Consider the following 23,540-nt stretch of genomic DNA (forward strand, 5'->3'; position numbering starts at 1 on the left):
GTGCTTTTTAAATGGGATAGCCTAATGAGAACTCAGCGCGAGAGACTGAAAAGGACACGGAGACAAACGTTTTAATTGCAGGATGAGGCCCATCTAAAGCTATCGGCATATCGCTTACCTTATGTTCGGGCTTTGATTGTGGGATTTTTTTTAAATAAATTGTCTTGATTGATAGTCTGCAATAATACTTTTGTTTTCTTCGCAGAAATCAATAAAATTCTGAGGGAAAAAAGTCTATTGTGACGATTTGGTGACCCCTACCGGGAGTCAGGAAACCCATGCTGGGAACCAGTGAATTAAACAGATATTACATATTATTTATGAGCTTTTGAGGTGCTGGAAGATGGATACTGGTAGTTTTTCGAATTTCCAGACTGTGTGTCTGGAATGAATTCCCAAAATGTAGCGTTAACGTCACAAGAAGTGTTATTCCACACTTAAGCTTTTTGATAGGAGAACACCAATTAAAATATTTTCCTGCTCCTCTAAATAAACTCTAAATCAATATCACAGTTTTACTGCTTCATACATCATTTTATCATTTTTAACATGTTTATTTATTATTTTACTTTGTGCTGTTTTTTGCCATTTAGTTTGAGTATTTTACTTATTTATCTTATTATTATTATCATTGCTACTATTATTAGTAGTAGTGGTAGTAGTAGTAGTAGTAGTAGTAGTAGTAGTAGTAGTAGTAGTATTTGTTGGTTTATTTATTTATTTATTTTTTAATCTTTCTATTTATAGGTTTGATTCTGCCTTTGGTGTTTCCTCACTTATGATAGCGTTTCCTCATTTTCTGGCACTCTGTGTTACAGTCTGTTTGTATGAAAACTATACCTACTATACAAATAATTTGCTGATAAGAGTCTGCGATTCCATTGTTGAGACTGACCAACCGACCAGTAAACCTTTTCTGTCTTAATGCCACACGATGGCAGCCTCGATCACCTCTCTCTCTCTCTCTCTCTCTCTCTCTCTCTCTCTCTCTCTCTCTCTCTTTCTCTCAATGGCACGAGGCGGACTGACGGCCAGTGTCACTCATCTGCAGCTCGTGCAGAACGGACTCTTAGAGTCTTTTCTTTTTGTCAGTCGGAATATGAGAGGCAGCAGCGCGCGCTGGGGCGCCTGGAGCGGAGGAGCGGAGGCGAGGAGCCCGGCACAGGTGAGTGAGCAGCCTACATTAGATGTTTTTAAAATAAGTTTTTGACAGTCAGAAAGAAGTGAAGCAGTGTTTATTGGACACATTTTTGTAGGATGTTTTGCTGTGTCGAGGTGTTAATGACAGTTTAATTAGGCCTATTAGGTAAAAAAAAATATAGATGTGGAAATGAGAATTAGAATGTCTTTGTCGCCAACCAAGAGCCTATATATTTGTAATGGTCATTGTCACATTTATTTAATTACACAGATATGGCTATTCAAGTGGTAAATCAGTCTGTTATTAATCTTAAATCATCTTAAATCATCAAATGCAATACACTTCAGTTTTATACTATTAGCACTGTGAATTAACCTTTAAAAGAATATCAGATGTCTCCGATTTTACTACTTGTAGTGCTTTTTATTTTTTTGTAAGCCATTAAAATCTAAATGTGCAGAATTTTATGCAAATAAAAAGGTGCAGGTGCAGTGTGTTCTAAAGATTCTATGCAAGTAGAGCAATAGTAATAGTAATAGTAATAGCCTTTAGGATGAAAAAGTTAATATGTGCACATTTGATGCAGAAAGCGAACACTGCATAAAGACGGATAGTGTTTTTGTTTTACACTAAGTACACATTCAAAAGAACTTACAAAAGGGGTTAAACTTAGGTTGAACTTGAGGTCTTATCACTTGTTTTATGAGAGGTGTTTCCATCTGAGAGTATGGATGGGTAAACATACGTACAATAGGTGTGATATAACAGGTTACAAAGAATGGCAGCATATAAAATTACGGTATAGATGACCCAAAGGATGAAAATTATACACAGAATGAAAAGATATTTGAAGGAAATGGATCTAGGAAGATGTTTTCAGGTGTAGCCATACAACCTCCTCTCCGATATGAAGCCCATCATTTACATAGATAAGGGAATGAAACAAAGACAGAGAGAGAGAGAGAGAAGGTCCTAAGATGGCTGATTGTCCAGCAACAGAGAAGCTTGAATGGCCTGCTGACCTCTTTTGAACTCTAAGGACAGACAGGAGCCTTGTCTTCTGAGAGCAGAGATTGACTGAATCCTTAAGTTTTAAGGAGATCAGACAGTTTACACTTTTGTAGGTCATCAAAAGTGCCTTAATATCTGATCTGACATGGGTAGGGAGCCAATGCCCACACAAGGATCAAAAGGCAAAGTGTATCTTTGTAAATCAGTGATAACAAAAAATTATCATCTGTTTGGAATTACAGTTAGACATGAGATTTTTAGTTGGTTTAATCTTGGGGCTAAGGCAAAAATTAGGTTAATAAACATGTTTTTATGATTTTGCTAGCTTATCCAAAAACCAACGAGGTGACTTAATGCGAGCAGACATGAAATCAGGCACACAACTGTAAATACTGGGTTTTTAGGGAGTCAAACACGTGGCAGCCTAACAACAAAAAGTAACAATAATTCAGTCTTGAAGTCTTGGATACAAAGGTGTGAATTTGTGTCTCTGCATCAGCCATGGACATAAAAGATGAAGGGCATCTGTCCAGTCATTGCAGGGTCTGCTGACCTGTTGAGACTTCTATGAAAAGATTAGTTAGAGTTTGTTTCACGTCAACATCGAGAAAAAAAAATGTCTGCTGGCTGTCGGGCAACATGAAAAGGTCCGCTGTTGTTCAATTATCCCGAACACAATAAAGTGATTGCTGACATTTCAGTGCTGACGTGCTGCAATTTCTTTGTCCTTGTTACTTTATTACAGTATACTTTCTCTATTAGGGACATAAACCACACACACACACACTTATTACTGTATCCACACAGATGCTCATGCACACAAACATACACACGCCATCTACTGATGCAGATGCACTCCAGAAGGGAGAGACGGTTGTTGGTGTATATTTGGCTGCTTTTCAATAGATTAAGCTTTTAATTGACTGTAAACACCACTCTATACAACAGTGAGATAACTGCACTGATAAACTGTAGATTGTACTGTTTACACTGTGTGAGCATTTGTGTGTGTGTATGTGCATAAGTGAAAGAGATAAAGAGAATGGACCAAAAAAGAGATGGTGAAAAGTTGTGAAGGGAGCGTATTGCTCCCAGTAGCAGTAGATTGAAAGTCAGTTGTTGTTGTATTCTAGTAGGCAGAGGTGTAGAAATCAAGTGGCAGGTGTTTTCAAATGTTTTTAAACTCCTAACCTTTATCATAGCTGACCTACCCTGAGCCTGCTTCATGCTAATTTACTGAAAACAAAAGGGTTTGGCAATGTCAGTGAGATACATCCTCTCTACTGTGTTTTGTGAAAGTGCAGCTGCACTAAGTTCTCCATTAGCTTAAAAAAAAGTACAAGTACAAATATTTGGCTCAATTTCATGGAGAAGTATATGTCAGACAATCCTGAACAGAGATCATTTGATGAGATTTCATTCAACATGTTGTTTTTATGAAGGATGACGCAAGTTTGGATAAAATACTGTATGTACTTGGCCAGTGAAATTGCAAAAGTGGCCAGTGGAATAAGGGTCTCATTTATGGATTTCTCTTAAATTAATTCCAGTTTCAGTGATGTAATTCAGTATTTTCAAAGTAAAATAGCAGCTCAACATGATAACCCCAACTACCAGATTAGATGTTTGCATTGTGCGTTTCTGCAAACCACTGATATGTAGTATATTGTCGTGAATATATCTTGAAGCTTGACGTTTCTTCACTTTTCAACAGTGCTGGTTATTTTGTGGTTATGTTTAGACACAACAGCATTTGGTTTTAGTTGGGAAGAGGAAGAGATTGTGCTTTGGCATAAAATACACACTTTTGGTAGCACTGTTGCCACTGCAAATGTCGCCAATATTTTTGCTAAAAAAGCAGCCGCTTTTGGTGGCACAGTCATGGTTAGAGATACCACTAATGTCCTGCTAAAAACACCCGGTTCTGGATGCATAATCACCACTGGCACTTCTGCCAATGTGTAGAATAAATACTGGCTTTTGATGGCACCATCGCAGCTGGAAATGCCACAGATTTTTTTGGTTTTCCACAGAAAAATAAAACCCTGCTTTTGGTTCCACAATTGCAGCTGGAAATGCTGCCAATGTCTCGCTAAATAACATTTAGTGTTGTTTGTCAGTGTGGACTAGTGCAGTGGTCTGTAGTTTGGCAGTCATCTAATAAAACACATCTCTCTAAAAAACACTACTTTTGGAAGGCACAGATGCAGCTGCCAATGCCACCGATGTGTTGCCTAAAAACATTTATTGTTGGTTTGTTCTGGGGTGGAACAGAGTTCGAAGAGAGACCGGGCTGAGCTCACATTCACATGTGATAGTTCAGAGTTTGAGTGGGGAAATTGTGAACATGGAGCGGACTGGCAGGTGAATGTATCAGGTAAGTTGCAGAAACACTTACAGCAGCAAGCTTGTGGGAAGAGGGGGGACTCCAGAGAGGGCTAGGCAGGGCTTGTAGTCAAGGAGGAAGCAGAGTTGGGGTCAGGCAGACAGGCAGCGGAGCAGACAAATCCAGTAGGAGCAGGCAGCGGGATCAACAAGGACAGGCAGGGAATCGATGTACCATCAGAACAGTAAACTACAGCGTAATTCACACGGAGGAGATGTTGCACTCGGCAGGAGGCTCCGAAGACAGACATCTCTCTCGATGTAGCCGAATCAATAGAACACCACACAGCCACAGGCAGACAAGAACCAGGAAGTGCACAGGCAAGATTCATGGTTGGAGACAGAAGGCTGTTAGATTTACTTGGGAAGAGAGGGGAGATGGTCAGAGGCGAGTGAAGTCGAAACCAGGAAAACAGTCCGAGAGTAAGTGCTGGAAGGTCCGGCATGGAAGTGAAGACAATCTAGAAAATAGTGAAAGTGAAGTGAGGCTGCTGCTTAATTGATTGAAGCTTGGCTTGGTTGAAGATGAAGAGCAGCTAGGAACACCAGGTGGAGGTGATGGGGCTGATGAGGAGGAGTGGCCTGATGGAGAGAGAGGTGGGGGTGTAGTAATTGGAAAAAATCCCACAGCAGCAAAAGAGAGGCAGAGCAGACTGTGACACATCTGGCCCAGGCATCACATCATAACCTGCTCCCTCTGTTCTGGTTGCTTGCCTACAGTATTTTTAAGTATGAAGTATAACATATATTAAGAAGACATCCCTTATATTTAATTAGACTGGCATATATCTGAGTTATCATATGGGATGTACTCTTTTTAAGCAAGGCTGATTTTGTGGTGTCATCCAAAAGCAGTTCCCTGGGCCATTGTTTAAATCCCCTCTTTGGTTATAAATCACTCTCATTGCTTTCCCTTGTCATGGCTCCTCTTCTCACTAAATCTTGTCCAAGCCAGCATTAGCTTGCCAACATCTTTTGGCTTGTCCACACGTACAAAACATATTACATGGAGTCCACACCGTGTAATCCTTAAAACACACAGCATTGGTCCTATTCAGCACTGAGAGTAAGAACCAACAGATCCTCATCACTCATCTTCCCTTAAGTTGTTTCCCAGGAATAAATGGTCCCATTTGTGTAACCCCTGGCAACATCTGGGAAAGAGACAAAACAGATAAAAGGCAATTTGTGAAAACAAGCAGTCATGGTGATCCACCATTATTAGACCATTTATTGCAAAAAAAAGTTGAATGTGGATTAAATTAAAATCTGTTTTTTATTATCTTAGGAGCAAATAAGCACTCCTGTCCCATCCAAAAATGCAACACATAATTCCAAAAGTGGCTGACAGCCATAAGCAGCCGTGGCCGCTCTCCAGGTATGAGCATCTGTAAATGAATCAGGCAGGTGAAGCAAACTGACGTTGAGAGATAGTGAATGTACTCAAGTAACCTGCCTCTGGCAAATGAAGGTAAAACAGTGCATTAGTCATAGAAAAACTGATTTAGGGGGTCAGCCCTGATCTTTGCATTTACTAGAAACAGTTAACTTCTTGTCCCTGCTATTGCCTTCTGTCCTGTCCTTATTAGACCACTCCCTGTGGACACTGAGGAGAGAGCCACCGCCTTTAGACTAATTTTAGGCCCTCTGTACCCACGCCGACTCATTAGCCTGATTCCCAGGGCTAACTGGGCCTTATTCATTATCAGTGTCACCTCAGCCAGAGCAACATATCCGTCTCCACTTTTTTGCCTCTTAGTTATCAACAGAGATAAGTTATCGTACGGGCATTAGTTAATTAAACACACTGATGTCAATACTGATATAAGCTCTGTGTTTTGGTTCTATTGCAGATCCAGTATGGAAACACTTTTTCTTAAGGGTTATTACACAGTTTTTCTTAACGTTTGTGCCAGTTATCCAGACCTTTCTCTGCTTTCTGTTTGCCATGGTTTGTTGAAACACAATCGGCACCATTGAAAATATTAGGGCTCTTTTAAGCCATTTGCAGCTGTTTATTTTTGTCCAGTGTGGAAAAAAACAAGCAGTGTCTGACTCTAACTCCACCCAACGAGATACACACAACGACACCTTCACCTGACCAAGAGTGCTCGTGCTCTGCAGGTCTAGGTGTAGAGAGGAGAAATGTGGAATTGTTATAGCAATACTCTTGCAAGCCATAATGTTGTTTAATAGCTTTATTCATTTTTTTGACTGGCATATGACAGACAGCTACTTTTACATCACTTACTCTTAAAAAACTGATTGGTAGTGCTGACAGTATTAGCTGATTTATTGATATTATCATATTATTGTAATAGCTTAGTGAACAAGAGTAGTAAAAAAGTGCAGTTGTGCACAATGCAGCCCCTTCTGCCCTTTCTAAACAATAATAATGACATTAACATGACAATAGCAATCATTTACTGTCTCTGATATTTTGCAGCTTATCTCGTCCTCTGCTCAGAGGGTAAGGACCTCCTGGACCTCATTGTTTTTTGTTTGCGGACATATATGGCTGCTGCTCCTCTTCTTTGAGTTAGCCGTGAACTGCTGTTAGCTGCTTTAAATCTCCCATGGGGGGTCGCACACATAACACGCTGTCAAAACATCACACTGGTCTTCTTTTTCTGATCATGAACAAGTGCTTTTTATTCCTGTACCTAACCAAACATGGACTACAGTGTTGTTAAAACGTGAAGTTTCATTGTATGTGCTACATAATAAGGTACATTTGCAGAAATGCCAACATTTTTCCTGGTGTTCAAGTGTAGACATTTCTGAAATTGATATGATGGACACCCAGTGAGTGGAGCCTTTGAACTCTCAAGGTGAACAACTGCTTAATGTTCAACATGCGCCAGAATGTTTTGCAGACCTTCTAAAGCTAAAATTGTGCTATCATTTAAAATCTACAATTTAAAATCTCCCAAGGTATTTCCCAGTCTGGCTGATGGGCCGTCAGCGACCATTCTCGTTTCTTTTGTCAGTTCTTAGTACTGTTTGATCACAGTCTAGGTTTACCAGTGTTTTATAAATGCCAAAATAAATCAGTGTGCATGAAAATATTACACAAAACAATGAACTTACACAATGCTCATTTCCAGTTATCCACAGTAGATAATATCAGCTGTCGTTTGCAGAAGTGAAAGTTAAACTTAGCTGCTGGCCCTCCACACTGATGTGGCAGTTTCCATATATTCCTTTTCATGCAGCTAGAATTAAATGTCAGGCTTGTATTGGAGGTTCCTGAATACAAGTAACTTAATGAAGGAAGAAAATAGCAGAGAGACCGGTAGAGTTTCTTTTGTCGGGAACAAGGAAGATGTTTCTGAATGAGACCATTTATTCCGTGAGATGAGGGGGTGTTTCTCAAACACGTCCATCTCTTCATTGGTGCTGGACAAAATTAAATAAAAATAAAAGTAAATAATGAATTTATATGAAAACAAAGGGCCACTGATTTGTTATAACCATTCGAAGCACAACAGTTTACCGAGTTCACAATTCTGGAGCAAGATTTTTATGTGTTGTTGGGAGTTCTCTTTGAATAATTGGATCTATATACTGTATGTTGAAAAGGTGGCTATGCAAACCTCGAAATTAACCATTATACATCTGAGACTGAATCAACAACAAGGATTCAGTCTCAGATTTTAAACTGTTTCATCATTTCCATTGTTTGATTTGGCGTTAAATCTATGTAGGAAGAAGCTTTTTTTCTCTCTCTTTTATTGGTTGGCACATAATTGCTTCCTTGAACATATTTTAAGCATGATTTCCTGGCAGCATCTATGCGGAAGGGAAGAAGATATTGATGTGGACAGTGGTGCTATGAGAAAGTGGAAAACTGATCAGTCCTAACGAAATCCATGGGGAGGCACACAGTGGGGGATGGCCTCGGGTAGAAGCTTTATTTCCACAGCCTGCCTGTCTTTCGCATTTGTGTGCATGTAACTTTGTGTGTTATTCACTTTATTCTGCAGTGCGTTTACTCCCTTCATCCTGTGAGCTTGCACCCTTATTGTGACGAGCCCAGCGCGCTCAATTACCCGCTCACAACCCGCTCACAACCCATTACCCTCACCCACACAGCTTCATTCAGAGGACACGCTCCAGCCGCTCTGAGTTGCATCTTGCTCCAGCCATGCGTTCAGCAGGGTAGCGTGTGATTTAGTGAATGCATGGAGAAGTCAGCGCCTCTTCAAAGTGAGGATAAGTGAAGGGTTTTTGAATATTCAGTAATTGTAGGTGACATTATTCATTTGTGTTTGTTCAACCTTGTTGGACCAGCAGGTCCATTTTGCTGTGCAGCAGGTGGACATACAGTTTCTGGGTGTAATATGTTCACTTGTTGTGCTTTGACAATGCTATTAATTAGTTATTCAGATTCCCTTTTGTTGTTACAAAGGCAACAGCTACTCTCTCTGGGTCCATATGAAGAAAATACACCATAATTAGATGTAATGTTCACACAGACAGAAAAAAAGATTGTACATGATGAAAAATAAATTCTGTATTTTAAAAAAAAGTCAGAAAAAAACAGAGTACGCATAAATACAGAACAAGCCAATTAATTTATTTTTTAAGTTGCAACAACTTTACAAAATTAATTAAATATGACTACATTTTAAGTAAACTTAACAATCAGATATAAAGTAAACATAAAGTAAGATAAATAACTGTATTTGTTTCCTTTTTTGTAAGAAAATCAGTTTCCTAGATTGTTTCAAGTAAAATCAACTTGTCAGATTTTACAGTGTAGTTTTGCTCCAGTGCTTGAAACTAAATAATTTCATATACAAGGAATGTGCCATTTTTCTTAGTCATTAGTGATATCAGAAGCAAGAATTGTTTTTTGTTTTTTTTCGCATGTGACATGACTGAGCTTTAAGTTTGTTATGGTAAACACTTTTTAAATGTGTCAGTGTCAGATCACTTTGGGAAACAATCTGTTCTTCAGCCACTGTGGATGTTCTCCAAATTCATCATTCTTCGCTTTAGTTGCCAAATATGGTCTTTTAACTGGAAAAAATATCTCCAGATGCTGCTTGGTTATTCAGCTGCTTGTTTCACCTACTGGTAATTTATAAAAACCCACCAGATTAACCGTCCTGTTTGCACATCACATGCCACATCTACAGAGCTTATGTGGACTCAAAAAGACACAAAGTCAGCAAGTGGAGCCTAACTTGTCACGTATTGCATCTCCGGTCTTTTTTCCCCTCTACATAAGACCCTGGGTTGAGATAATGAGTTAATTCTCAGCAGACTTTGTCCAACACGATGTGTCATTACAGCAACTATTCCAGGCTAATGGCTCAGCAGGTAGTGAATTCAAGGTTTGTGCTGTCACTGCAGAAATGTCCTCTTTTCCTCCACCTATAGATAAAATTGCTCTGGTATCTCTTTTTTTCTGAGAAGAAAAATTATCTGCTGTGTAGATATGCTTTGAATATATACTTCACCCCCAAATGGCCATTTGTATGTCGATTACTCAACATGTGTTATGTTGAATTTGTGATAGAAACATTTTTTTCTGGCATCCCTCTGGTGAACGAAAAATCCTTGTTGAATTGAAGTCATAGAGGTCTGTGATTACGACAGCAAAACTGTATAACATTTAATCACAAACTCTCACACAATTTGCAGTATAATCCAAGTATGATGTGTAAGTGTAAGGTGAAAAGAGGCAGTTAAGTGTTTGGGTACATCTAAATATATAATGAATAGAATAAAAGAATAAAGTGGATTATTGCTAGCTTTTGTCTTATATTAATTCACCATAATATCCCATTGCAGCAGCGTTCATATAACTGTGACACTGGTGGATTTGTCATGTACTGGTGGTGGGCGTGGTTTGTAGAAGCATAGGCTTCAAATGTAATGCAGCTGCTTCCATCAGTCATTTTTTGTTTGTTATAACAGTTTACTGTGATTTTAAAGTGGACCCAAGAGCGAGACCCGCTTATCAAGGGTAAAAAGGGGTAAAAAGGAGTTTATAGAGTTGTGCAGGTGGATGAAGCAGGCAGATTGCAGTGAGTCTGAGGCTGGTGGCGAGTGGCTGCAGTTAAAGTAGTTGAGAAGAGGCTGGAGGCACTGGTGGTGAGAGGCTGGGCAGCGAGTGGCTAAGTTGCTGGAGTTTGGAAGAATGAGGCACTGGAAATGGAAAAAAAAGCTAACTGTCAAAACCCCAAAACATCAGAGAATGATACTGTCAGAGCCTATAGTACCACTGTGAGGAGTGAGAAACAATCTGGTGGCATGGAAGTGTGAATCCAGGGTTTTTAAGCTGCAGTTGATGAGTAGAATGAGCAGCAGGTGTGCACGCAGAGCCCTAGCACCAGGAAGCAGCAAACAGCCAGCCTCTGAAAGCGTACAAACACAGCAGAAAAATCCAGTTGACCAGCAGCTCTCATCTTTAGCGAGGCACAATATCTGTTTGGGAAATACTGAGCATACGACTGAATAAATCAAACTAAATCAACTCAAAAACGTTTGAGAAATTGTAAACAGTAGTTTTGATTTAGTTTTACTGTTGTTAAACCCTATGACTTGAATTAAAGACATTTTCTCAGTTTTTGGATTCTTCGGTTTAATGGAGGTATACAAGAAAAACAAAGTTTTCCTTATGAATTAAATGTTTGGTGAGTAACTGACATACAAATTACCATGTCGAGGGAAATATTCTTTTATGCTGAAGAAGAAATGCGTTGTAGTATCGTAAACCATCACTTAGTAACTTAAAGTTGGCTGGTTGCATGTGCAGTGTCATCCATTGTGGTTATACAGAAAAAAAGAGCATCATCTTTAAAAAAGAAAAGAAATTTCAAAAGCACACATGCAAAAAATATTTATTTGATTGACAGGTGATCCCTGAGCATTATAGAGAAGAAAACACAGCAACATCAAAAAGCAATGAGCAACAAAAAAAACAAAACAAGTATCTGAGAAACCACTTCAAACTATTTTTCCACAGAGGCTTTTAGTGACATTCAGTACACTCTAGATGCTCTTTCCACCACAGATTTAAAATTTTAATATTTATTGGAGTTTTGTATTACATGATTCTACTAAAGAGGCTGTTTTCAACCCAATCAGAGGCGATTTTGTGTTGGTGCACTGGCTGCTGTTTCTGGTGGTAGGAAGTTATTTCATGGTTTTAAATTGGCCAAACCAACCAACCAACTGGCTCTTGAGCAGACTTCACATGTTTGTCAGTTCTCCTGTTCCTCTGTTTCCTGATGCTGTTGTCAGTGAACATAATATTGTCGGAACAAAACTTCTTGGCTCAGTGTGCATCTGTGAGAGACCGGATGGTGTTTTTGCTTTTGTCTTATCATTGCTGAGTTCAACTGACAGGAGTTCAGCTTTCTGTTTGTACTTTAAGTTGTAAAAAATGGTGGCAAAATATATTTGTCATCTTTTCACAAACTTAAAGTTAATCGAGGTGAAGAGAGTCTGAACTTGTGATGTATCTGTTCTCAATTTTAATGCAGTATGACCTCAGAGATCAGATTCTGTTTTCATCGTAGTGTAGAAGAGTAGAAGTGATTATCTTTGATATTGAAGTTGCAGTCCCAGGCAGTTTGGTGACACCTGCGATTTTGCACAGTCGGGGACCAGTCAGCGGCAACCTGTTGCGCTATATCTGAACTTGCGTGGGGTGTGTGAATGGTTCTTTAAAAACGAGCATAATCCTTGTGCACAAACACACAGGGCTTCAGATGGAGAAAGAAGCTTGGCGTTTGGTGTTGTTTACAGGTCTTAGCATATGAGTAAACAACACCTCCATCAGTTGAGTTCTAATCATACCATCTTCTCGCAAATGTTTAAAGATGCTCTCCAAAAATATTGACAGACCTAAAAGAAAAAGTGCCATAATGCGGCACAAGATTCATTGTAGAAGAGACAGAGAGAGCACTTAATGCACATGCAATAGCAGCAAAGTAGACCAGAATGCAATGCAGCTCTACAGAACGGGAGGTTCTTATCTGCACAAACCGCATGCATGTTTTTAACAGTCTGACATGAAGGAATGACTAAACTTTTAGGATGATAAAATAACTGTTTATTTAAACAGAGTCTGGTGGGGTATGCAATCATTATTGCTCAATGGTGGACCAATTAAAAAAAAAATGTTCTTCCAATTAGTTACTTGGACACAAAAACATGGGAAAAAAGGGTCCAGGTTGAATAATACCAAAGTTACCCTTAAACAACTGCATTAAAAAGGGGCAAAATCTCCTAAAACAGCTACAAAATGTTACAAAAGTACTTTTAGTGCATGATTAATACACCTTTGGTGTTCTGGTGAGTACAACAGCACCAGGATGGTGAATTTGGGATTGAGTCAAAATAGACTATTTTACCCACGTGCTTGTCACCCAGTGCAACAGTCTGGCTCATTGATGTGTTGCAAATGAACACAGTGGCGGTCTATGGCACAGAGGAATAAGCCATATCAGGCTTTGGCTACACGGGCAGGATCAATTCATATAGTGCTGATGGTCTTTTTATAGGCAGTGACATTTTATATTGTACTTATCTCTCAATCCTGCCTTTCTAATGTATATCAACAGTGATCAGCAGCTACTCCATAGACATTACATACACTTTACAGCGCAGCCTCAGGTGAGAGCATCTGCCCTGGCAGGAGTTTGTTTCAGAGCCAGCCTTCCATACTCAAACATATAAAATTACAGGAGGAGTGTCTGTGAAGCTCAATACCTCTCAGTCTCCTTGGAAACAGGACCAGAAACTCCTCCTCCACATACAAACAAACTTAATGTGCATATGAACACACACGGTCACAATCTGAGGTGTGAGATAATGTGAGAAGTATTTACTTCCCGCCTGGTGAGAAAACAAGTGACTTGAGAGTTAATTACATTTAATTAGCTGAATTTATTGTGTTAACAGAGATACAATGGTCACAACATACCACTGTTTAATCAAATTAAAATGATTTGCAACTTTAGACTTTGTTACATCACAAACGATCTCAGCACACACTTTTGGGCACACTGTGAAGAGTCGGCACATTGCAAATTATTCTTTAGATTTCTGTACACCTGCTGGTAAACCATTCTCATGTAGGTTGGAATTTTGCGTGTATGTGTGTGTGTGCTGTGGCGTAAAGTGCAATAAAAGACACATTTCACAGTGAGAGGTAAATGCAGTCCCAGAAAATGATTGGAAACTGAATCACAGGAGAAGCATAAAATGGGTAAAATCAGTAAAAACTGGATAATAAAATACAATTTAAGAGTGTTATCCAGGTGCAGCACAGACAGAAATGCACTTTAGTATCTTCAGGACACCTAGTGTCTTCTAACTGATCTCATGGTGCACCTCTTGAGAGTTAGAGGCTTATGTACTGTATATAAAATACTTCTGACCTGTCAACAGAAATAGAGTGATGTGGTAGATGTTGAAGGCAAGGCTAAGCTGATTATGATGTCATAGCACCAGGAGACAACTTCATCTTTCCAGGGACGTCTTTGACACAAACATATCTTCATTCAAGTCGAGGCCTGTTGTCCAACATGCATCAGGTCGGCAGTTTGTGCAGCCGAGACGATCAGGAAGTCTCCCAGATGGCGAGTGAACATCTTCTAATTACAGCTCACATCAGATGAGTCAGTCACTCCTCCTACATCGTCTGTCTGCTGGCTTGTTTTTGTTTATCAGTCAATCTCATTTTACATCTATCTATCTATCTATCTATGAGAAATCACTGCTGAGTCTCAATTCAGATATTCCTATTATTACACTTCCATGTAGTACACTCTGTATTTAATCAGTAGTCGATGAAGTACCTGAAAGCCATACTTGAGCAAAAGTTCAGATTTCTCATTAGAAAATGACTGTGGTTGAAGTCAAAGTCACCTATTAGAATATTTCTTGATTGAAAGTCTTAAAGTATCTGATATTTACGGTATATATCAAAAGTATTTTAAAATATTAAATGTACTTAAGTATTGCACGTAAAAGTACAAGTAATTCCTGTTAACAAAAAAGCAAGCAGTCAGAATTTTGATCATTTTTAAGTTTATTCCCTCATACCATGCGGCACCTTAAAAGTGAAGATTAACCAAGATAAAAAAAAATTATTTTTTCAAATTAACGGATTTTTAAAGAACAAAATTGTGTTTTCATTTGCTCTGATTCCTTCAATTGTCCACCTGTCCCCTCCTTGCTTCCTCAGTTCCTGCTCTATTTTGTATTTAGTAACTAAAGAGCAAAAACTTTAACAACACTTTCACCAAAAACAGTTGATGTTCAGTTAATGTTAAGCTCGAGGGACTGCAGATGTGATTTAGCTCTAAACTATAATCTGGTACAGTGCATCAAATGGTTACATTTATGTTTCAAACTTTACATGTTCCTTTTAAATAAATGCATAAATGTAAAATGGCCTAAAAGTATAGCAGTTTACCAGTTTTCCATTCTACATTCTAGACTTCAATGCTATTCAATCAGCAGTTTTTGCTAATATTGGAACAGTTTTAGTCAATTATGATGGCATTAAGGATGATGATAAAAATAAACTAAAATTCAAAAGAAATGTGTTTTGATTAGTAATAATTACAATGTGGGTAATACAGGACTTTAAAAATAGACAAAAAGCAGCCCAGTCGCTCTCTGTGCTCTCCAGAGTTCATTCTGTTCTGTTCAACTCCGTGTCAGTCAGATGTGAAATGGACACGGTGAGCTGTGAAAACACGCCTTCCTGGACACACATCAAACAGGAGGACGGCAGAAACCTGTCAGGAGAGCAGCTCCTCTCCCTTCTTACTCACTCTCTCTTTCTCTCTTCTCTTTTTTCCTGTCGCTGAAATTCAGATCGAGCAAATATTTTCTCATTCCTTAGAATCCGATGTGTGAGTAACTGAGTGAGCAACGGGAACGAGGGTGGGTAGTGTTAGTTTTGTTATCCAGTGATGATTTCTGTGTGTCAGTGTATGCGAGAGAATAATGCTTATTGCATTTTCTTCTGCAGACCGTTAAAGATGCAATCATTTTTCAGAGTTATATTAAAAACTGTTTGTTGTAATGAGAATGTAAGCTGAGCAGTGCACCAGTGTTCAACCAAATTTTTCCTGCAGCAACTTGACATTTAATTATGTTTATTGGGTGTATAATCAGTGTTTCTGTGTACAGTGGCCCAAGGGGTCAGGGGCACCTAAAGCCTTCAGTGTGCGTCAAATCACGTACTGGGTAGGTCTTATAACATTGGTATATTGACCAGTTAAGTGGAGGTGTGAAAGTAAGTAGGATTTGATCTGCCTTATCAAGCTCTCTTTGTACATTATTCACAATTAATTGTATCTTTGCCTTCTCTATGATGCAGGTTTTTTTGTATTGTGCTGTCTGGCAGAGCAGATATACTAAACAATTACACTAATTTGGGGTTGTTAAAATTACATGTAATAAAGCCAAGTTCCTTTTAGGGATGTCCTGAATACATATCTTTGATGTAGACTCTTGGCCTCACTCATATTTTGAGTAAAATATCCCTACACATTACCAGAAACAGAAAATATGGAAAGATTCTTTCTTAAGCACATTATAGCAAAAAGAATAACAAAAAAAATGAAGCCTGAAGTTTGGGTTGAACACAATCACAACCCTATATGACTAAAGAAGTAGCGTCCTCTTGTAATACTATGCAATCCAGTACTATTTTTTGGGCTTCAGAGCTTCAATATTAATCAAGAGCAAATAGTCAAAGCCTCCGCTAGGGGATTTGGGGTTGCTGAACCTAAACGCTCACAATAATAGGCTCCAAGTCCGAGGTTCTGAAATTTGACAAGAGTGCAAAATTGGAAACTAGGTCCATTAAATTTAAAATTTGGGATTCATACTTGAGACTCAGTGTTTCTGTTACAATGAAGGAACATCTCATCCCAGCAAACAGTCAATCCAACATCTGCTCGGTTAGCATGAGCTAACACTGCCACAGCGGCAAACATCCGACACTGAGCTATTTAACAGTCCCAAACACCAAAACAGCTTGTTTTAATGCTGAGGTTCTAGCAAATACATCAGTGTATGGGAATCACAAACTGAGATATATATGTATTTATAATTTCTAATAGCCTAATGTCATCAAATCTGAATCCTAAAACTGAAAATAAAATACTCATCCAGTGAACAAATGTCCAAATAGTCACATATTTGAGTCTAGCTCTAATTCATTTAAATCATACTGGACTCTTATGTCAGTCCAAAAGTATTCATTTTAATAGATTTCCATAAAGTGATTTAGTGCATAATGTTAGAAAATGTTTCCATATCCTAGACTTGTAGATGTTCAGGATTGTTCTCTTTTGTTTCATTTTTCGATGGATTTTAGGTTTGCATTTGTGCCACTACTGCTCAATGTGCTGAAGCTGCATATTTCAACCATTTCTCATGACCTTTAACTTTGTATCTTAACTTCAACTTCTGCTTGCTTTTTAACTAGCTCTCACAAACTTTCAGCAGGAGCATGTGGTGTTCAGGTTGAACTGACTCAGGTTGGTGGGTGGCGTGTGCTGTGCAGTTGGCCTGTTGTAGGTGGAAATTTACTGGTCATTATAAAAATAAATATACTAAATGATCAGCGTCACACCAGTTTGTAATCCAGTGTCTTTATTTTTGTCTCCCAAGCATAAGTGTGGGGACTTTTTTTGTTTTATCTACCAAAACATCTTTCAGAGTTTTGTTCAAATTAGTTGAACAATTCCACAAACTTTCCACGTACCCCCTGAAACTGAAAATCATAAAACATCAGTTTGGGTACTTGATCTTTCAAAGATGGGGGTAGCAGTTTGAAATCTGTCCATGGTCCTTATTTGTTCAGGAAATGGACATTGTGTCTTTATGGCTGATGTAAGTACAAATGGTATGTCTGCTCTTCAGCCAAGTACAATGAGGCTTTGGTGTCGTCTACATGGTGTGTTTTTTTTTTGTGGAGCTGTTGATAGAAAATTTGTCACCTCTGTCTTGTTTCAATTTCAGCTCAATTTCACAACCCAGATAATGTTACGTATATGTCTAAAACACAAAGACACAACACGTCAGAACTGGAAGAACTGTTGACAAGGTCAGGGCCTCTCTGGGTTTTTGTTTCTGGGACCAGCGAAATAATCAAGGCTGACCTGTACTGTAACTGTCTTTATTCTGAATTGAGACAATTCATTTTTGTATGCCAAGATTAATGTATGCTTTAAAAATAATCAATAAAAGTGTCGAGATAAAAAAGATGTGTTTAGTTCAAATTGCATCAAAGCCCTACAGCCAACAGTGCACTTACACCAGGTAAGAGAACTGAGAATTACTGGACTAGATGAGAAGCAGACGTGACAAACTGTAATCGGTGATCTGCCTGCGGGAAGTATTAGTTGCTGGCAGGATAACCGGCTGTCACAGTCTGTCAGATGATATTGACCCTCGAGTGCGATAAGGCCAGACAGCCGTCATAAAAAGCCAGAGATGCAGCAGATGTTGTAATAGGTGCTTAAAGATGATAAGGCATCTACGACTGTACCGATGAAAGGTTCCCTGCTCTTCCTCAACAGCAGATACTTACTATGAAATGACTCAGTATGGCCTCAGCTGGCTCTGACGTACACTCTTGGTCTTAAAAATTATACAACATTATACAAAATGTGAAGAGAAATGAGGAACAATGACAGATTTTTAATTTTTTTTTATTTAAAGCACACTGTAACAAAAAAAAATGTTGGCAGCCTGAAGTTTGGGTTGATATCAATATCCTCTTAAAATATTTTTCAAAACTGCCATCACCACACAATGGAAGATAAGATAACTGAACTTGTTGAAATAAAATGTTTTTTTTTCCATATTTCCGCATTCCTAAAAAGATATCAGAAGTTTCCCTCCTCAGTTTAATATATTCAGTTTTTATGGGTTTTTTTCTCTTTTAAAAAAATGTTTATGGGTTGTTCGTCCATCCCATTCTAGTCAACAAAGTATGTCATGAATACCTTCAAAGAATGACTTTAGACAGTCATGGATGTGAACTGTAACTGCATGACTTGACTTGACTTGACTGTTTTGCAGAGACATACACCCCCAAGGCAGTAATTCTTATTTTTATTTTTTTTAGCCAATAGCAAAGCTGCATATATGTAGCTGTGCACTGTAAAATCCACAAACAGCAGTCAGCTGACAGAATGAAAAAGGTGGTAGAAATAAAGCATGACAAGGGCATGATAACATCCAAATTGCAGACGAAAGATGAAGGTAATAATAATTGACATATTGATCTTTCAACCCACATGTAACATCAGAGAGAAAGCAAAGATGCCATAAAGATATGGCTTTGTCTTTTGGGGCTTATGTCAGGTGCAACCACTGATGTTCTTGGACTTAATTAGAGAGTAGGACGCCGATCTAAATCTGAGGTTATTGATTTGACCATGTAAAAAAAAGGTCAAACATTATCCTGGTGGACAAATACCCAGAGTCAATGCTTCAACTGTGTCTTTTTGTAAACTAATTGTCCTCTCGTTGTTAAAATCAATATGTTTACTTTATTTACCAGATAAGATCAGGGTCAGACAGACTGTCCATCAGAGAGAGGCAGGATCTGCCAAATTCCTACTAGCCCCAGAGGTGCTGTTCAGGTGCCTATATATGATCTTTGATCTTCCTTGATGGGAGTAAGAAAGGAGTATTTCCCTTGTGGTACTCACTAAAGCTTGGTATTATTGTTGCATTACAAAGACAAACTAACATGCTGATGGAATCTGGCGGAGACAGCTGCTGCCCGCTGCAGCCTATTTGTCTTCCACATATCACACGCTTTCAAGCCATGATCCAGTTACTTATTTGAGGTACAAATATCACATTTTTGACAAGACGGGCAAACAAAAAGAAAACCAGCCCGTCTGTACATGAGAGCTGGATTCTATTTTCAGAAAAATGTAGACTTAGTGCAAGTGCCAGCAAAAATATATCACGAGTTTGTGTGTTTGTGTGTGTGTGTGTGTGTGTGTGTGTATATCTGCGTGTGTATGTGTGTGTGTACAGGGCCAGAGCATGGGGTGATGAGGACTATCCTCTGCTGACCTCTATGCAGATGACCAGTGATGGCCACAACATCACCTCAACAGTAAGTTTTTCAGATTTTTTTTTAAGAATGGGTCCATCTGTGCTCTTTTCCATGTTTCCAGAATCAGAAATCAGAGTCAGAATAGAAAATATTGCCAAGTAGGTTTTCACTTAAAAATAATAGATTTTTTTGTGCATACATTGAACATACAATAAACATATAAAGAGGAATAAAAGTTACTTTTATTTTTAAAAAATCAGTATTAGTTTTTGTGTAAGCAATTTTTTACCACTTAACCTTGCCATTAGACATCCCTTTCTGACAGGGAACGAGCTGTTATGTTGCCCTCTTTAAAGGGAGTTTACAGTCTACCAGCGCCTCACTGTATAGTTTGTGCTATTGTGTGACTTCCAGAAAAACACAGTCCATATTAGTGCATGGATATATTAATGTGGCAACATAATCATGCAGAAACCTCTATCAGGTCAAATGGGAAGGGGGGCTTGGGAGAAAAAAAACACTTAACTCATACTTCGGCAAGAGTTTAAAACTTTGGATTTGAATGCACATGGAACACTACTGGAGAGCTACAAAATTCTATAAAAACTATAGATATATAAAGTTGTAATAATGTAGCCAGCCCTTAATTGGCCCATGTGGTCACATGTAATCACTCTCTCTTTTTTCCTTTATATCTATACTTTCTGCCATCAATATAATCTTCCCTACATGATGTGATATATGAGTGTTTCAAAGTGATGGTTTGTTTGTTGTTGGGTTTCTTTTTTTGCAGTTTGTTGGATGACATAAACACAGAACAACAACAGGAGCAGCAGCAGGAATTCCTGAGCTCGCTGGAGACGATCGTTCTCACCATCTTTCTCTCCATTATTATCATCATGACAGTGTTTGGCAATCTACTGGTCATGGTGGCACTCTGCAGGGACAGACACCTACGGTGAGCTTGGTGTCATTTGTTGTCTGATCTGGTTTTAAAGTCTGAGAGAAGTGAAAGGGGGCTATCTGCAACTAGTAAAATCTGTACATAACACGCCTAGCATCATCATTTAGCATATCATTTTGTTTGGTTTGTTTGTTGCAAAAAGTAAGAAGTGAGATTAGTGCAACAAAAATGAAAAGTCAGAGTGAGGGCATTTGTTTCCTGCTATTTGTACTGAAAACACACACATTTCTGAGATGCATTCTGGGAAACAGTGCTCAAAGATTCCCCAGGATTTGGAAGGAACTCACCAAATGTCATAGCACTCACATTACAACAATCCTGTCCTAAGACGCCCTCTGACTCTGGCACAGGTAGATTGGTGTTTGGTTCCTGTGACATTTGATGACTTGTCTAAAATCTGAGTCAAACTGCACCAAAGTGTGTGTTTTAAGGGAAAATATAAATCATGTACATGAAAAGGTTAGATAAAAGCATTTATTTTTTTCTTTTCTTTTTAATCTTATAAACAGTCAGTCTTCATTTACTGATGGGCAGCACCTTTACAGGTTAGAGACCCAAGTGTATTATAGTTTTGATGGTACAGTACAACATACAGTACACTGAACTTTTACCCACGATATTTGTCGATGATTTTTTGATGCTGACTTGTTTCTTGTTTTCTCCTCTCCTCTCAGAAAGAAGAAGACAAACTACTTTATTGTGTCGCTGGCGTTTGCTGACTTGCTGGTTGCGTTGTTGGTGATGCCCTTCGCTGCGATCGAGCTCACCACCGGCCAGTGGCGGTACGGGGAGATCTTCTGCCTGGTCCGAACGTCTCTGGATGTCCTTTTGACTACAGCATCCATCCTGCACCTCTGCTGCATTGCTTTGGACAGGTTTGTGTGTGTAAGAGAGATGATGGGGAGGATTTTAACTTCTTTCACACTGAAAACCACTGACAAAGGAAGAAGCACTTTAAAGAGAGTTTTGCCCAAATAAGTCTGATAAAAAGTCATCCTGTCAATTTTTTCCCGCCATTTTTTTAGACCCCAAACACGGGTGAATTTTAGGTACTCATTGCTTTTTCCTGCCGTTTTAAAGCCCCAAATTTTAGGGACACATGACAATTTTTTACTGCAGCTTTTTAGGTACAAACTGTGGGTGTTTTTTTAGCTATGCCTCACAGTGTTTCCAGCTAGGTGCCATGAAAAGTGGTTATGCAAATTGTGCCCAATGCAAAACATGTCCTTTTCCAACCTTTACCAAGTGGTTTTGTTCCTTAACCTGACCTCACATTAACCACAGCATTGTATAGTTTTAACATATCTGCTACATAATAAGATGCAAAAGTAACCTTTGTGTGATTCGCAGAAATGCACAATGTCATCATGTTTTTCTAGTGATTAGGTTGTGTAAGACATTATACAAAAGTGTAATAAATTTTATTTTGTAAATTTCGTATGATCCATTTGGGATTGAAACAGTACTGACGTTTGTTTTCTGTTTACAATTACATCTCTTCAACAACTGCACTTTAGTACACAACTCGTGTGGGTGTTATTCCAGGTATTACGCTATATGCTGCCAGCCACTGGTCTACAGACACAAGATGACCCCAGTCAGGGTGGCAGTGATGCTCAGCGGCTGTTGGCTCATCCCCACATTCATCTCCTTCCTACCCATCATGCAAAGCTGGAATGCCATCGGCATCGAGGACATTGTAAGTGCTCAGTAGCTAAGATGAGATATCACAGAGGGGGTGAGTGATGACACAGTTATTATTTTTAAAATAGTATTACAATCCAACATCAACAAAATACACTGCCTTTTTAACAGAGTAACACTTAAGAGCTCATATACCTTTGCCCAAAGAGAGAGAGATGTTCTTTCTGTGAGGGCAAATGCAGCATAAACCTCTCCAACCTAATATTCTCTCATTCTAATAAAGTTTTCAATCCCTCGAACAATGATACGCTAATGCAGTGATCACAAAACAATTCCAGTCCCTGCAGAGAATCTCTTGCTGCGAGCAAAGACAGCACTACAACAAGCATTTCCTGCTGGTTTGGATATGTTTTGGCATGGGGTTATTTCAGAGTTGCCTTGAAATGAGCTGCTGGACTCCCAGAGGCACACGGGGACAGATGAATTTATTCAGCCAGAGTTAATGAAATACACGGCCCTTCTCTCTGTCTTGCGGTCAGGGAGCATCCAAACAGCAATCCGTTGTTTTAAAAAGCTGCCTGAATGTTTTGAAGTCAAATGTCAAAGATAGCATTGCATAGGAGTTGATTTTAGTATATTTAGACCAAGTTTTAGTTTATTATTTCATACCTTGTACGTGTGTACATTTTTTATCGCTTGTCTTTCTCTCAGAAATTCTGTAAATTTCCATTGCACTCTTATTCTGCCCAAAAAAGGAATTGTTTGAAACTTAAACTTCTTCTCACTCCAGCTGTCATAAAGCCACAAGAACTGATTTAATTATTGTGACACTAGTTAAAACGATACGTTACAGTTTGTCTGCTTGTTATGAACTATGTCTGGTCCAATTTCACCAAAGACAGAATGAGATCTTTCTGTGAAACAGAGAAGTCTTGGCTTGCTCTTATCCGTTAAACCAGAAATACTTAGTATTTGTATATTGTGAAAGATTTCTTTGAAATGTTTCTAACTTGGGATTTTACTACCCTGTTACACAAAATGACCAATTCCGGACCATGCAGACAAGATAAGGATAAGGATATGACTACGCAGATAAGGAAACGGATTAGATGAAATTCACTTTTCAGCTTGAGGCACTTGCCCTCAATGCATTATTACCAGCTCATCTTTTAAATTGAGGACAAAGATTTGGGTAGGTGGCTTCTCTTTTTTTGTAAACAAGTTTATTACAAAGCACTTTAGACAACTTTTAGCATATTACATTTTTAGTAGCCATGCTTGACAGCTAGCCTCCCCAGAGTTCAAAAACATGCCTACTAATGACCCTT

The 23,540-nt window shown here is 38.7% G+C and overlaps 1 protein-coding gene across 1 annotated transcript in view; it reads left to right on the forward strand.

The window, feature by feature from the left end:
* The first annotated feature begins 1,029 nt into the window (after positions 1-1,029).
* Positions 1,030-23,540, forward strand: part of LOC121959868 (5-hydroxytryptamine receptor 4) — a 51,061-nt gene continuing 28,550 nt past the window's right edge. The window contains exons 1-5 of the mRNA XM_042509386.2: positions 1,030-1,165; positions 19,583-19,664; positions 20,398-20,562; positions 21,243-21,443; positions 22,114-22,267. Coding sequence (XP_042365320.1) covers positions 19,642-19,664; positions 20,398-20,562; positions 21,243-21,443; positions 22,114-22,267 — 543 coding nt within the window. The 5' untranslated portion in view covers positions 1,030-1,165; positions 19,583-19,641. The remainder of the gene's footprint in view (positions 1,166-19,582; positions 19,665-20,397; positions 20,563-21,242; positions 21,444-22,113; positions 22,268-23,540) is intronic.

The sequence above is a fragment of the Plectropomus leopardus genome, chromosome 20 (assembly GCF_026936395.1).
Source record: "Plectropomus leopardus strain MGB_pleo_1.0 chromosome 20, ASM2693639v1, whole genome shotgun sequence".
Classification (NCBI taxonomy): domain Eukaryota; kingdom Metazoa; phylum Chordata; class Actinopteri; order Perciformes; family Serranidae; genus Plectropomus; species Plectropomus leopardus.